At 52.5% G+C, this 14522-nt stretch overlaps 2 protein-coding genes across 2 annotated transcripts; both read left to right on the top strand.

Moving 5' to 3' along the window:
* Positions 1–2181: 2181 nt before the first annotated feature.
* On the top strand, positions 2182–3014 carry JN550_007197 (uncharacterized protein; the record flags this gene model as incomplete). Its single annotated transcript, XM_049319021.1, has 2 exons — positions 2182–2229; positions 2367–3014. The coding sequence occupies 2 exons, from the start codon at positions 2182–2184 to the stop codon at positions 3012–3014; spliced, it is 696 nt and encodes a 231-aa protein (XP_049170771.1).
* Positions 3015–10972: 7958 nt separating this feature from the next.
* On the top strand, positions 10973–11416 carry JN550_007196 (uncharacterized protein; the record flags this gene model as incomplete). Its single annotated transcript, XM_049319020.1, has 1 exon — positions 10973–11416. One exon carries the CDS (start codon positions 10973–10975, stop codon positions 11414–11416), a length of 444 nt encoding a protein of 147 aa, XP_049170770.1.
* Between the last annotated feature and the right edge of the window lie 3106 nt (positions 11417–14522).

Raw genomic sequence — 14522 nt, 5'->3', positions numbered from 1 at the left:
GGAGGCTCTGAGAGCCTCTACTTGTGGCTCAAAATCACGAATGGCACTGATTGGGCCCGCTACCCTTAGTATCTCGTCAGAAACTCTCCTTGGGGCATTTTCGTCCTGACCGATGCCCAACTGATAGAAGATCGCGAGATCGGGAGATTGCGTGCCACGCTTGGAAAAAGACATCTTGAACGACAGTGTCCACTGTTACACTATGTTAATGATGCTGGTAGACTGTGCTTTTGGGTAGATACCTTCAAAATTACACTCCTACGATAGTTGTCTTCCCGGCGTAAGCAGTGTTCACAAGGGTGAGTTGAAGATTGACCATCGAGAGTATCGGAGCACCCTTGACGCTAGTTATACTGCGCTGGTCTTCTGAGAAGATCCATAGGTATTCTCAGTTGGTTGGAATTACTATCAAACACGCCTACAGTTGCGGGATCATCTGACTTTGCCCACAAGCGCTGGTCTGTCGAAGAATCGAGTGCTTCGGCCACGGCGTGTTCGCTTATGCCGTCCAGCTGTCGAGTCAGTACGCGAGAACTCTTTCGGAATACAGGTTTATGTAGCCACTCCGTTCTGGAAGCTTCAAAGCCCGGCGATTAAGATTCGTGTTGAAGAAAGGCTAGGCACTAGTCTAGTGTCCATCACTGGCAATGACACCTTCGGAAAGGGCCTTAGCCAGAATATAGCTAACATAACAGAATATCGGAAGATCCTCCTCGACGGAAAATGAACCAAGTTGGGCTGATTTTCTAGTTCCCGCCTTAATGCCAGCGAAGAAGAACTTGCATCGCCAGGCGGTCTCGACCGCCGCGCCTGCTCGGATCGCGGATAATATAGACGTCGAGATCCTCCCAGCAGGGAATCTCTAACCGCCCATTGTTGCATCGCTCATCTCGTTCACTGCAGACTTAACACTTCTTGACGGGGAGGGCCACGTACTCGTCTGCCACCTCAACATCTGTGTAGGCTTCAGACTCCTCGTCATAACCTCCGGCCTCTGCCGACAGGTTTGCTGGTTTGGCATACACTAACTCATGCTTTCGGCAACTTGTCCATTGGTAGAAAAGACGAAGACACACGCCATCTATTCGATCTGACCCGGTCTGGAGGGTTGATGTATCTCGCACCTAAGCAGACTAGATGTGGAGATAAAGAAATCGGGGTACATCACGGAATTGACTTTCGGCTCTCGTGTCAATGCCCATCTTTCGGTCATCTCGGGTATGTTAATACTTAAGAGATGCTCTCTGAGGTCTGTCTTTCGGCGCGCTCTCGTGTACTTCCTATACAAGCTCCTGGGCCTGCGGATAGACGCCCAGATGGCATGCCCACTCTAGATAGGCCTTTTTTTTGTGCGTGATTTGCGCATGAGATAACGCATAAATACTTAGACAAGCCCTTTGTTCTCGAAGGACTGCGATTTTATCGGGGCTTTCCGGTTTTTCTTATTAAGCGTCTGAGCAAAGGCGATCCAGCGGTCTTTCAAATTGATTACATCTGACTTGAAATTATCGGAAACTTCGGCGGCACCGGACGACATTGGTTTCCCTCTTGCCAGACAGCATGGAGCTCTTATTTTATATATGAATATTTATAAGAGCTCGGGCGCAGGCGTTTCGTCTTCAAAATAGGGTCGTCCATCTTGAGAGCGTCAGCACATCAGGCGGCAAAGATGGTTGAAAGTGGAAAAGGGAGAGCTGCCGATAAGTGAGGGATACAGATACTTGGTGAACCCCTCGCGTGCAGCCCGCAAGCTGGGCGCTGGATTTTTCTGCCATGCTGGCGATGCCTATAGAACGACGGGTTTTCTTGGCCTTGTTGGCGATGCTGGCGTCTTCGGGTTACTAATATCCACGCGAAGTGGACTTTAGGTGGTGCCTGCGCCGGGCGGCGGGGTACTTCAAAGGGCGGGCTATAATACGTAGTGAATCGCAGGGGGGAGGGGGGGGGGCAGGCGGGTCGGCAATCGCCAAGTTGGACGTCAGACGTCAGATGTCAGTCGCAATTCAATCCACTACCTAAGTAAATAATCAGGCACCGTTCTCGTCGACTTCCGAGGTCCCTGCTACTTGCGCCAGCGCCTCGCGACGGATCTTTATTTCCAACCCAGGAACGACGCACCCTTCTCGCGGCGTGCGACGCAAGCGCTGTCCTGTCTCGACCTCCATTCGCACCTCTCCCAGGATGGAGGGCCTCAAAGCGCTCTTCGTCAAGCCCGACCCCAATGCTCAAGTACGCGCTCGATCGCCTTCCTCCTCCTCCTCCTCCTCCTCTTCTTCCTCGCCGCCCCCTTCCCATGCCAGGGCCGAGAAAATAGACGGGCCAGAATGATTTGCTAACCCAGACGGTGGCCCCCGCCGCCCACGCAGCTACGAAAGTGCAATGCCCTCATACGCGGCAACATCCGCAAGCTCGACCGCGACATCAACGCGGTCAAGCAGGTCGAGATCAAGACCAAGAACCTGATCATCGCCGCCGATAAGCGCGCCCAGCGCGGCACCAACAACCAGTCACGCCAGCAGGCCGCCCGCGAAGCCCGCGACTTCGCCAAAGAGCTCATCCGCGCCCGCAAGGCCTCCAACCGCCTCGTCACCTCCAAGGCCCAGCTCAACAGCGTGCAGATGCAAGTCAACGAGGCCTTTGCCGTCCGCAAGATCGAGGGCAGCATCCGCGCCTCGGTCGGCATCATGAAGAACGTCAACTCCCTCATCCGCCTGCCCGAGCTCGCCGGCACCATGCGCGACCTGAGCGTCGAGCTCATGAAGGCCGGCGTCATCGAGGAGATGGTCGACGAGACCCTGCCCCAGGAGGACATGTTCGAGGACGAGGAGCTCGAGGCCGACGGCGAGGTCGACAAGGTCCTGGGCGAGATACTCAAGGGCCGCATGGAGAAGACGGGCACCCTGCCCTCCGCCCCCATCGCCCAGGAGCCGGCGCCGGCTGTCGAGGAGGAGGAGGAGGACAACGAGGCCATGATGGATCAGATGAGGAACAGACTCGAGGCTCTCAGGAGCTAAGACACACAGGAGCATCATTCACGCCCAACGGAGGGCTCGTTCGGCGTTTGGAGTTGGGTTTACAGGTTAGCCTTGGTTCTGTGATCTATCTACATTGGTGCTGCGTACGGCATGGGGGGGTTTGACATAGCATGGATTGTGTTCTCTATATATACAGATTGCCACATGGCAAGAGTGGGCGAGTGAAGAGGCTGCCTCAACCAAGGAGGCACAAATAAAGCTTGGTTCTGCGATCGATTCCTATGTTCCTCCACTTTCACCACTCGTAAGTAGAGACCGCTGGTCATACCTCGTAATACGAAAATATCATCACCACCGAAGTTCTGCAAGAAGTTGAAAGGCAAATCCTCGACTTGGACTGTTCGCCAGCGGCTCAAGCTACGCAATGGTACTTGGCAGCTCTAAGTGCACCACCAATCCAACCTTTCAATACGCTATCCCCGGCATGGAAGTCGATGCCCCAGCTGGGCCCATGGTATTATACTCTATGTCGATGGTCCACAGGCTGGTGTGTCCAGAGCACTCTTCGAATCGGATGAAGTATTTACTTATCTACCGTACCCTAGACATTGGCCGTGATCCATTACCACACGCCAGCATGCGGTGGAGCTTGCCAAAGCAAACTTCACCACAAGTTTGTGATATTCTATCTCTAGACCGAACCCCAAAGTACGAAAACGGCCATGATGGCCATACCCACCGCAGCCGGTTTGCCTCTAAGTAGCGAACAAGCCGTTAGATTAAAAATAAATATCGATCACATTGGTCTCAAGACAGACAATTATATGGTCTATACACCATATCCAGGCTCGGAGGAACATACATGTTATGTGGTTAACACAGGAACGCCTCAGTAATTTAAACGCAAGCCTGATAATCTCGATGGTCCTCTGATTACCTTCAGGCTACGCTCACTATATAGACCGTACGGGATAGTCTCTGTGCCGGTACGCTCTTACGCCTCAGAACTCGGAGAACCACGCGAATCATCGCAGTCATCTGAGTCGGCGATACACATCGCGCAGCAGGTGAGCTGTACGGCCGCGAGGAATAGTAGGATAACAAACAGGGGCAGCTCAAGCATTGTGATACGAAGCTTGTAGTACAATGATGCAAGATAAGAAAGAATGCGGCCTTAAGACCACAGAAACGTATGACGCTGTGGGAAGGGACTGTGCGATTCTGCAGGGCTTTGATAGCTAATGAGCCTTATATAGGACATTTCCCACTCGACTAAGGTAGGGTCACCGAATAACTCTGAGTTGTACAGAAGACAAAAAGGAAGTCCAAACACCATGTTCATGATCGACTCCCACTGGGAATGAGTCGGCATGATAACGCTTAGCTACATGACCCTAACATAACTCAATGGTACTCCATCACTCTGTCACAAGCCCTAGGATGAAGTCAACTGACAGTAAAAGTCCAAGTCGACACAGAAATATGGTCAATTGGCCATAAGATGGTCTTACATCACAGTTAGACACTCGTTATTGGGCCGTGAAAGACAATGGACTATTTGTACAAGTTTCAAGTTGTCCCGGGCAAATCTCTAACTGTAATTTCTGAATTGTTTTCTCACGAACAGCCGTGCCATGCTAGACTTTGCAATGGTATCATAAGTTAACTAGCCGCTCAATAGCTCATTGAATTTGAGCCTTACCAGGGGTTGACTTGCTGAGATCGTCTCAGATAGCCAGTCGTATCGTGATGGGGCAGCAATAAAGCATGAAACTTGAGCTTAAGGACTCCTGACGTATCTACAAAGCGCTTTACACAAAGCGATGGCCATACCATCCGCCTGACTTACCGCAACTTCTTATGCAAGAAATTATTCAGTAGAGATGAGTTGCAACAGCACAAATGTTGCGTATGTTATGTCAGTCTGCTGGGAGTAACGACCAGCAGAGAGTGAAAAGGGAAGAGAGTGCACCGCATCATTAACCTTCAACCGACATCTACCACAACCATTTACTAACAGATTTGCGTCAAAGTCATTTCCGAGAGATAGAACCTAGTACACCATCAAACAGGCTACTCAGCCGGTGTACGCTCTGGCTCCGGAATGATTCACTCTATTAACTCCACGAATGTTTGTCGTCTCTCGTGATGGGATGGCTCCGTAACATTGACTATGACTTCGTGCTAATGGGTCAAGTTGACCACGGCTGTTGAATCAAGATACATGTTACTCACGCCAGTGTCAGAGGTTCCAGTACAAAACCGACAGCATCATTTCTTGCTTTCTACCTCCCTTTATCACTTGGTATACCGCTGCTGGCCATATGACACGATCCCTGCCATCAACTAATCTAATCTTCAATGTCATATATTAGCTTCCTCGTCATGATGGAACTACTGTTCCTCCTTCTCGCGGCATGCCTCATAGGTGGCTTAGTACTATGCTTTAGAGCCTCAGCCCACACCACAGAAGACGAGCCCTACGATGGCGAGTTGCGTCACGAGTAAGAACTTGTTTGGGCCTTGCTTCGGTTCCGGGCACCACGTCCACGGCTAAGAGTGTCAGCAGCGGACGCATTAGCTTGTCAATATTTTCCAGCTACAGCCGATCAATGACTGTGTATTCCAGCCTGGAAGCGCAATCATACGAAGTTCCGAAAGATCAACATAGTATCTAGTATGCAACTCGCGACCGCTACTTGCAAGCGACTCGCAACAAAGCTGTGTCACGTAGAATAAAATCTTTGCTGGCATCAAGCCGGCTTCTGCAACATTGCTTTTTGTCTATACCTAGTTGAGCACGCTTATCAAGGGACTTGGCGGTGTGGCAGTGGCAGTCTAGCTGGCAGCCGGATGCAAGCATGGGATTGCGCCATGATAACCTGTTGACCCATTGCTTCCACGGTGGTGCGTCTTGAAAAGAAATATTTCTATCAAACCTCGTTTCCGTTTAATGTGTCGTTTCAGAACTGCAATACAATACTAACCCAAGAAGCGCCGACTAGTGCATAGACCCGAGCGTGATCCAGTGGAACGTCTGCAATAGTATAGCATACGACTAAAAGGATCCTTAGCGCCTATAGCGCATAATAACCCAGCTATAGCACAGTGATGCATCTCACTGCATCAAATGCTGACAGCAACGAGCTCCTCCTCGCAGATCACATCACTAGGGGGATCCCTCCCCAGCGGTCCGCACATCGGCCCGCCCACGCTGGTCACGATCTAAGCGCTTGTGAAAGGGGGCAGCTCCCGACACTAGTGACCACGAACTGCTCGTCACATCCGCAGGCGCTTTTTACTGGCTCAAAACGTCTGGCCGGTGCGGTGAAGAGCTGCCCCTTTCTACACTCGGTGCCGGGGCCACGATCATGCCTCCCTTTCGTCGCCAGGTTTAACCACCCCTCTTTCAGTATTCTAGAATGCAAGGCGTGCGCCGGCATCGCAGGAGGACAAGCACCAGTGAGTGGTCAGCGCTGGTTGCGGTCTTGCTGGATGATATGTACATGGGTGATAGAAGGCACTAGTCGGTCTCGGGGTGATTGTGCGGAAAGTAGATAGCGGGACCAGCATTGATGTGATAGTATCAGAATTGCGTCGCATAGCGCGGCTGCTGATCTCGACTTCCCCGACTCGTCTATTCATCACCTTGTGAGTGAATACTTGAGGACAAATCACATTGAGCTATCGGCCTCTCAACAAAAAATGATGAGACCTCGCAATACCTGTGAGGCCGTCAATATCTAACCTGTCATTTCTGGTTCCTTGCGAAAAGTTTGCGAGCCGACACACTATCACGACGGTTTCGAAACCCATTTGCGTGCAGTGAAAGCACAGTACCTAAGCGAGCCGTTGGCCGCCTGTGACGGCCATCTGAACACTGTGACAGGGCCGGGATGCGCAGCGAATCAGCTGTGCATCGTCTGCTGTCAAGACTGCAGGGACTCACCATTCCTTCTTCAGCCCTGCTCAAGCCTCACGGCATTGGGCCGCAATGGTGCACTCGCATCGAGACGTGCTGTGGACGGATGGTGGGCTGGTAGCAGCCACACCTCACCAGGGTGCCATCTCCACACCATCCTGACCCTTCGCACTGGTATTGCGCCGAGATGTATGCAGATTCATCACAGCTTCTGGACTTGACGCCGACAAATAATTGTGACAAAGGACTCTTGGAGCACGTTGGATGAACAACAAATGAAAGGCTGCCCAGCGCAACATATGGCCAAGATGTCCTTCAGATTGGCGACATCGGAGCGTCACAGTCGGAATGCGATGCGTCGCACAGGCAATATCAGGTAGATAGGAATCCAGCCGCCGGAGATGCGGCCTGCCTCGAGGCCCGCCAACACTTGGTGACGAGATATTCAAGGAAACGTTTCATAGGAATGTGTGGCGACCCCAAGGTCGAGCTCCTGGAATCCTGCCTTGCACTTTCTAGATCCGTCAGGATCCAACTGACGTAGTACTATGGTATAGCGATGCCTCCGTGATGACTTGCGGCACGTGTAAGTCGTTATGGCATCCAGTGCAACGTATGCGCAGCGCTGACTTTGCAGTGATCAGTCGTGTGTTGCAGCGATTTTCAAACTTAAGAGATGACAAAGCCTCCACCATTCCTCGCAGTGGCGATGGTCGCTGATGTTGCTTGGTTACAGTGTGGTGATACTGACCCCCATGTGATGATCCGTCGCCCCCAGAAGGACCTCGGGACTTTCTGCTGCCACTCCAACCCCCACTGTACCCACGCCGTAAGTCCCCGGCATACACGGCGTTCATCTCGGAAGGAGGTTCTATTATAAGCTTCATTTTCGTCAACGTCGGTTCTACGGAAATTGGGTGAGTCAGACTGATAGCGAAATGTGCCGAGGTGTACTTCGTAAGCTGCAACCTTAGACACGTATTCATATATTCTCCGGACCGCCCGGAATAGCTGCTTTGCGGCCACCCGCTCTCAACCTGCCAGTACCTTGGACCATCAATACCCACGTCAAGAAGAACATGGGTGGTCAGCATTTCCGAGATGTTTTCGGGTTGAAGCTCGCGATCGTTCCCAACAAGTCCATGACTAGACCGGTTTGTACGGTGCTTGGCGGTAGGAGATGCTCTTCAGAGTAATATGCACGGATACCAAGACTGTGGGCCCGAAGTGATTAATTTAATTGTGCTAGGCGGAAGGCAACTATGCGTTTTGGGTGAATATTGGGTTGTTTGTCATGTCCTCAGCTAGAAGGAGAATATCCGGGATGTGCTATAGAGAAAATTTGGTGGCTGCGTCGATTACCCACATTAAGAACGCGCAAACATTCCATAAAGGCCCCGCGATGAGCCCGACCTTCCATGACTACTGTAGCACGAGATTGAGTTTCAACCACGTTTCTGGTCTCTAGACTCGAGGTTGTTGTGATAGAGTTCACCAAACGTGGCAGGCGTGGTTGACAGGGAGCTGCCACGCGAGCTCCATGACTAGTTATTAGGAATAACACCGAGTGAGGGAACCAAGTCTGGTATCTTTTACTGATCTTGTTGAGAAGTAACTTGACCCGAGATCAGGTATGTAATAACGACCTTGATCATCGCAATTTAAGGGTACTGGCTGCACATCGCCGAGGTTCCCCGATATATCTGGAATTTGTCGCATGCCTCTTCAGTCGTTTACCGAAAAGCGGCAAGCTTGCCTTTTACCCCGGGATTTCAACCCCACGATCCGGCTGAAGGGTGTGAGACTCATTAGAGCAGTGGCCCGAGCGGACGGAGAAGAATCCGCAAAGTGTCCAGCCATGTGGCAATGCCTCCCACAAGGCCGAGGACTAGGGCGTTCACCAAGGCTCGTGTCGAGGCTGTCTTACCTAAGGATGAGAGGAAAACGGCGTGACCACGGTTCTACGTCGAGCCGTCTCTTGTATCTAAGTTTTGGCGACAGGCGGAAGCTAATCGCGAGGGATTACTGTCCGAGGTAAAGCTTCAGTATTCCGAGTCATGCCGACCTTCTGGTCGCCTTCTAGCGCCCGGGGTAGTTCCTCCGCTCTTAAGGCTCTCCCAGTCTCTGAGCTCCAACGTGGAGAGAATACTGGATCAAGAAGCCATACCTACTGTCACTATCAGGCTATCGTGGCATGAATGTGGAGATGCCTGTTTCTGATAGTGCGCGCCGATGGGAAAGTTCAGATTCCCAATCTGGAACCCCGATGCGGCAGCATGTGCTTAGGAGGGCGGTCAGGGTCCTTCTGGAACACTGCCGCAATGGGGGCCGCCCACATTGGAAGTGGCCGAGCAAGACAGCCCCCACTGATCTACGAGCCTGGCCGTTATTTCCGTCCTTCGAAACACCTGAGCCCTGGTGTCCAAGGGTCGTGACTGGTGGAATGTCGGAGTTGCGCCTGAGCGCTCGCGCTCCAGACCGTGCAACTGGAGAGGGCAATGTTTTCCAGAATGGCAGGTAATACGGTCTAATGGCAACCGTCGGCGAACGGCCGCAACATCCAGTAGGTTGCACTGGTAGTCTTACGTTAGCCTCGAGTTGGGGTCAGCTCGCCGTAACTACTGGCTGGCGAACGGCCACAAGTGTGTACAGATCAGACAACACGAACGGCGGTGCAAACGACGTATGACTCAGTCATGATGATTTGTATGGGCACAGGTGTGTTCGCCGAGTTTGAGGTCGTGGTCCAACAGGAGTTGGTTTTTGAGACACTATTGGAACGCGGAAGATTACGACTGGCCAGAGCTGGCTGATATGCAACAAATGTTGGTGCCGGCGGTCTGGAAGCCATCCCGGTATTGGTCCGTCGCCGGGCCTTTGGGACACGACTGGGTGGCCTGGGTGGCCTGGGTGGTGCGCGTTGGTACAGGTCCAACAAGCCTGATTCCCTGGCAACCAACGAGTCTTGGCCGCAACCTGATTGTAACTTGATTCTGACCACACTGCCCTGGCCGCCATATCGGGCTGACGTAGGCGGGCAGCGGGAAGCAATCAGTTGCGATCCTGAATTAGCAGCTTACTCACACAGGATCAGATCAGGGTAGGAGTAGGAGCCGTGAGTAGGGGGGCCGCACAGGCAAGCCGCCAGAATAGACATATCAGATTACTATTGCTGACGGCGCGAGAAACTCATTTGGCGAGACGAGACAAGCAAACACAGGTCTCGACGCGAACGACTGCTCTGGCCGTGGAAAGCAGTTTCACAAGCCTGTCAAAAGCAAGACCCCGTTCGCCGAAGTGTGGTCGGGTCAATCAGGACAGCGTTCTGCCGTGGGCCCGAACAGCGCAAGAAGGGGCCTTCTCACCGCGGCAGAGCGCCCTAGCGTACCGGGAGCAGGGCCAAGGACGAAAAAGAACGGTCAGCGCCCCGCGGCACAGGGCCGTGATTGGCCGGGGAAGCTCCTAGCCCGCTGACCATGGGAGGCGGTCTGGCTTGGACCAACGGGCTGTCACTTTCCCAAGTCAGTGCCACCCCCCCAAATCCGCCCAGGCTGCCCCGGCTGCCCCCCCTTGCCCCCTCCAGGCGTGCGGATTACCGCCCCACGGACTCACGGCTAGGCGGTCGATACCCGCGGTGTCAGCATCCTAATCATGGCAGCGTATGCGAGGTCAACCTTACCGCTACTTTCTGACTGTTTTGACTTTCCGCGTGGGGGAGCGTGCCGCGACCCTAGGCCCCAGACCCTGCTGCCTCCGTAGTCTCGGCCTTATGATTCATGCCTCCCCTTCGCCTGGTATATAGGAATGCCCATGCCTCGCCCACGATGGCCCACGGCAACTAGTCCTCCTGCTTGATAGCATATTAATCCACTAATACCTTGGATACCCAAGCCTGTCTTGACCAAACCAGACTTGCCCAACCCGTCCAACATCTTGAACGAGTACGGTTGCGTGCCCCGACTACTATACGCGGCCACCGCTACCACTTACACGCGAAAACCCCACCGCGCATACCTATCATTCGGAGAAGCGCAACCCGACAGGACAGACACCGCCTAGGGCGCCAACACACAGAATGTACAGCTCATTCGGATCATACAGCTCTATGAGCTCAGTCACCCAGCCTCTGGACATCACGCCCAGCAGCTACCTCTCGAGTTCTTCCGCATACCACGCCAACTGCGCCTTTCCCTCGTGGCCGCAGCAAGAACGCGCGACGTCCTACCTTTCCGACGACGACCTGCTAGACCTGGAGGAGGACAACCACTCGCACAACTACTCGAGCGCCAGCAGCAACGCCTCCGGCTCGCCCTTTGTCACCGAGCAGGAGCTTCTGGAGCTGCAGAGGGAGCAGCAGGCAGCACTGCAGCGCGAGGCACTCAGGTTCGTCATGCAAGAGAAGGAGAGGCGCAAGCAGGCCGCCGCCAAGCGCTCGCGTCGCGGCAGCAACGGCTCTTCCAAGAAGAGCCCCAAGTCGCGCAGCAGTATGATGACCTCCATCTCTGAGGCTATTGAGTGAAGAATGACGTTATCCAATTCGGAATGGTGAGTCACCCCAAAGAGATCCTCTTGTCTAATACGACCTGGTGCTGACCAATACTACAGAAGAATGACTTATGACTTATAATGATATACCCAATGATACCCCCCAATATACCCCTGTGCACATGAGCTTGCAGTCACGCACTCGAGCCTGCACAGAGAATACATCAACATCTGGTGGATAGTGGCAAGCCACACAGTTCTTTGGCCACTCGCGAGAGGGCCTATGAACGCGATACGAGTATGACAGTAATATCTCGTTTGGGGAGGTTAGGATACGGATTTATTGGCCACCCTTCAGCTGGCGAATCAGACGACGTTGTCGACGGAGGTCACACCTTATCGGTCCAGCTGGGGCAAGGTTGACTGCCAATAGCGTTGGTCAGATTTGTTTTCAGCGGTGGAAAAAGACCATTAATGGGAGAGTGCTTAGTCAGTACGGCTGGAGCTTTTTGGGTGTTTGAGTGCATCGTGCATCACGTATGCAGTGCAGAAGGTTGAGATGAGAGCGAAGGTTTACAGGCACATCGGCCTGGGATGGACAAACGTATCCTTCGAGATCGTTTTGAGTTCATAATGAGTAATACGAAATGAGACGAGCAGAAGCTCACGAGCCAAACCCATCACCTGCCAATTTTTATGAGTGTCCTCCTGTGATGAATATTGATTGACTGATCATTGTCTGGAACTTGGCGACGCGACTTGGTCTAGTGCTTGGCGTACCTATACTAGCCATAGTCCACCGCGACGAGCTAACGAGGTGAAGCTAGCTCCGCGGAAGACGAATGTGATCGTCACAGCGGCACGCTTCCGGAGGGTGCGCGACTGCATGGAGATCACTTTGACGTGCAAGGGCTGCTTACACAGTACAATGTGCTTTATCCCTTTTGAAGTGAAGCGACCAGGGTGCTGTAAAGCTTCCTGGCTTCATCACATATGTCACATTTCCGTGATATAAGCCAGCAAGCGGGGTCGTCACGGCGCCGTTCGGCGCGGTCAAATCTCGCGTAGTCGAGAACACCACAAATCATTCGAGTCAAGTTTGCGAAATCGTAGGGATGCTTATTCGATGACAAGCGGGCACGGGCCCTCATTGGGGAAGACTTAAACCCCATATGCATGTTCCATTACCGACTCAATAGCAGCCACGGAGTTTGTGAGCGATGTGGGAAAGCGAGGCCCGGATGGATTGGGAAAAGGCCAATCATCACGCGAAACTATCACTCAGAGCTCCTATTTGCTGGAGCTGGGCCGAAGTCGCTAGTTCGGATCTCAAGTTAGTAAACCTGGAATCAAGATTTATGACTTGTCGTCCAAGGCTTTTCTTCTATGTTTAGGCCGGATCCTTCAGGCTTTCTTCTGTGCGAGATGCAAATAGAGACGGGCGTCACCATTCCGGGGGGCTGCGCTCACCAAGGCAGAGAATCAACACACCTGTAAATAGCAAGATTGTCTCGAATTTGAAACGGTTATGTCTATCTGTCTACTGTCGAAGATGTTGGTAGTGGGATGACCCTTGTTGTGGCTGTCTACGCATTGCATATGTACATGTAGGTATGGAGGGCAGTGGTTTGCGTGTAACACCAGGTTAAAATAGAACACATAGCCTACACGTATCGAAACCTAACAGTATTGTACAGAGCACGGGTAAGCCAGACGCCGGCGGCTTCGCATCTGCATTCCATGACTCCGAAATCTTCCCAAGCCTCCAGATCTGATCCGTCGCATCTTTTGGAAATGTTTCGCATGAAGGGAGTTCGGACGCATTTGGTTTGTATGACCCCCCATCTTCGGATTCATCATCGTGCGCGACGGGCTGTGTGCAGCTTCTGCGCATGGACGGCACTGCAAGAAGTATCACTGTATTTCCCTTTTGGCATCCGGAGCATTGGCAAGTACATGTCCTCGAAGTGCTTATTGCCTTCGGATGGCAGGATGCTTATCATGCTGCATGTCGTCTTATGCAAAGTACACTCTCCAGGATGGCAGTATGTTCAATTCTGTGGTCTGCTGCATTGGCATCTAAGCGATTCTCATGCGGCGAATAATAACAGACCAGCTTATTACTTCGTTAGCAACAAGAGGTAAGCTTGGAAACCAGGAACGCGGGAAGAGCAATCCCCAGGGTATCTCTCCAATCCATTCACTCTGGCTGTGTGGAAGGGGTCCTAGGTTATCTGTACCACTCGCGTTGGAGTCATTTGCATACAGGTTGGCCGAAGGAATTGAAAAATACCCAATCCTTCCCGGGCCGCTCGATTTACCTACCAGATGACTACTATAGCCGACGTAAATCTGGGTCGTTAATGGCGACCGTCCAGGGATACCTCTTATCCTTGTTAAATGCCACCACCTCAATAACCCGCGAAAACTTTCCTGGACTTTTCCAAGCTGCCACTAGTCTTACTGTCCTGTGTCATATAACCTCCGTGCAGAAGCTGTCGCAGCGCGATATCTTCCTTTCTGAATGCTGGCGTGATTGACCATGAGTAACGGGAAAGATGCAAGAGTTACCGAACCAAGTACAGTATGTGATTCTCCGCGCCACGCATCAACTGGGGGCCCGTGTGGCAATCTGGTCGAGGGTGGGACGACATGCAACAATGCAAGGGGCTTGATACGATAATTGGGCTTCAGCAGTGGGTGATGCGGTATTGGTATCTATGGTACGGCTGGCCGCCTTGCATGAAGACGAAATGGCTTGCAGCCAGACGGCAGTGGTGGTGGCCGCGGGGTAACGACCGGCTGCGAAGATGTTGTGCGTTGTCATGTCCTTTGGATGTCCAATCCTTATGCGAGTATATATGAAGTATTGACCAGCCAAGCCGAAGAAGTGTAGTATACAGATGTGCTGCATGCGATTCAGATGTAACGAGTCAAAGGGGGCAATTGGAAAAGATTGGAGAGTGTAGCCAGAACAGAAAAGGCACCCTCTTCTGGGATGCAGATCGTGCAGTTGTGTCCATGGTGTCTTGTGTATGTGACTTGGTACGTTACCAGATATCACCAAGCCTATGGCATATCTCCTATTGGGGTCAGGGTCTACCTAGGATTCCAAGGGCCTTTGGACACCCGGCCTTCGG

The sequence above is a fragment of the Neoarthrinium moseri genome (genome assembly GCF_022829205.1).
Source record: "Neoarthrinium moseri strain CBS 164.80 chromosome Unknown scaffold27_Wmoseri_CBS_16480, whole genome shotgun sequence".
In the NCBI taxonomy this organism is placed as follows: Eukaryota; Fungi; Ascomycota; class Sordariomycetes; order Amphisphaeriales; family Apiosporaceae; genus Neoarthrinium; species Neoarthrinium moseri.
This window is presented reverse-complemented; position numbering and strand designations above follow the sequence as displayed.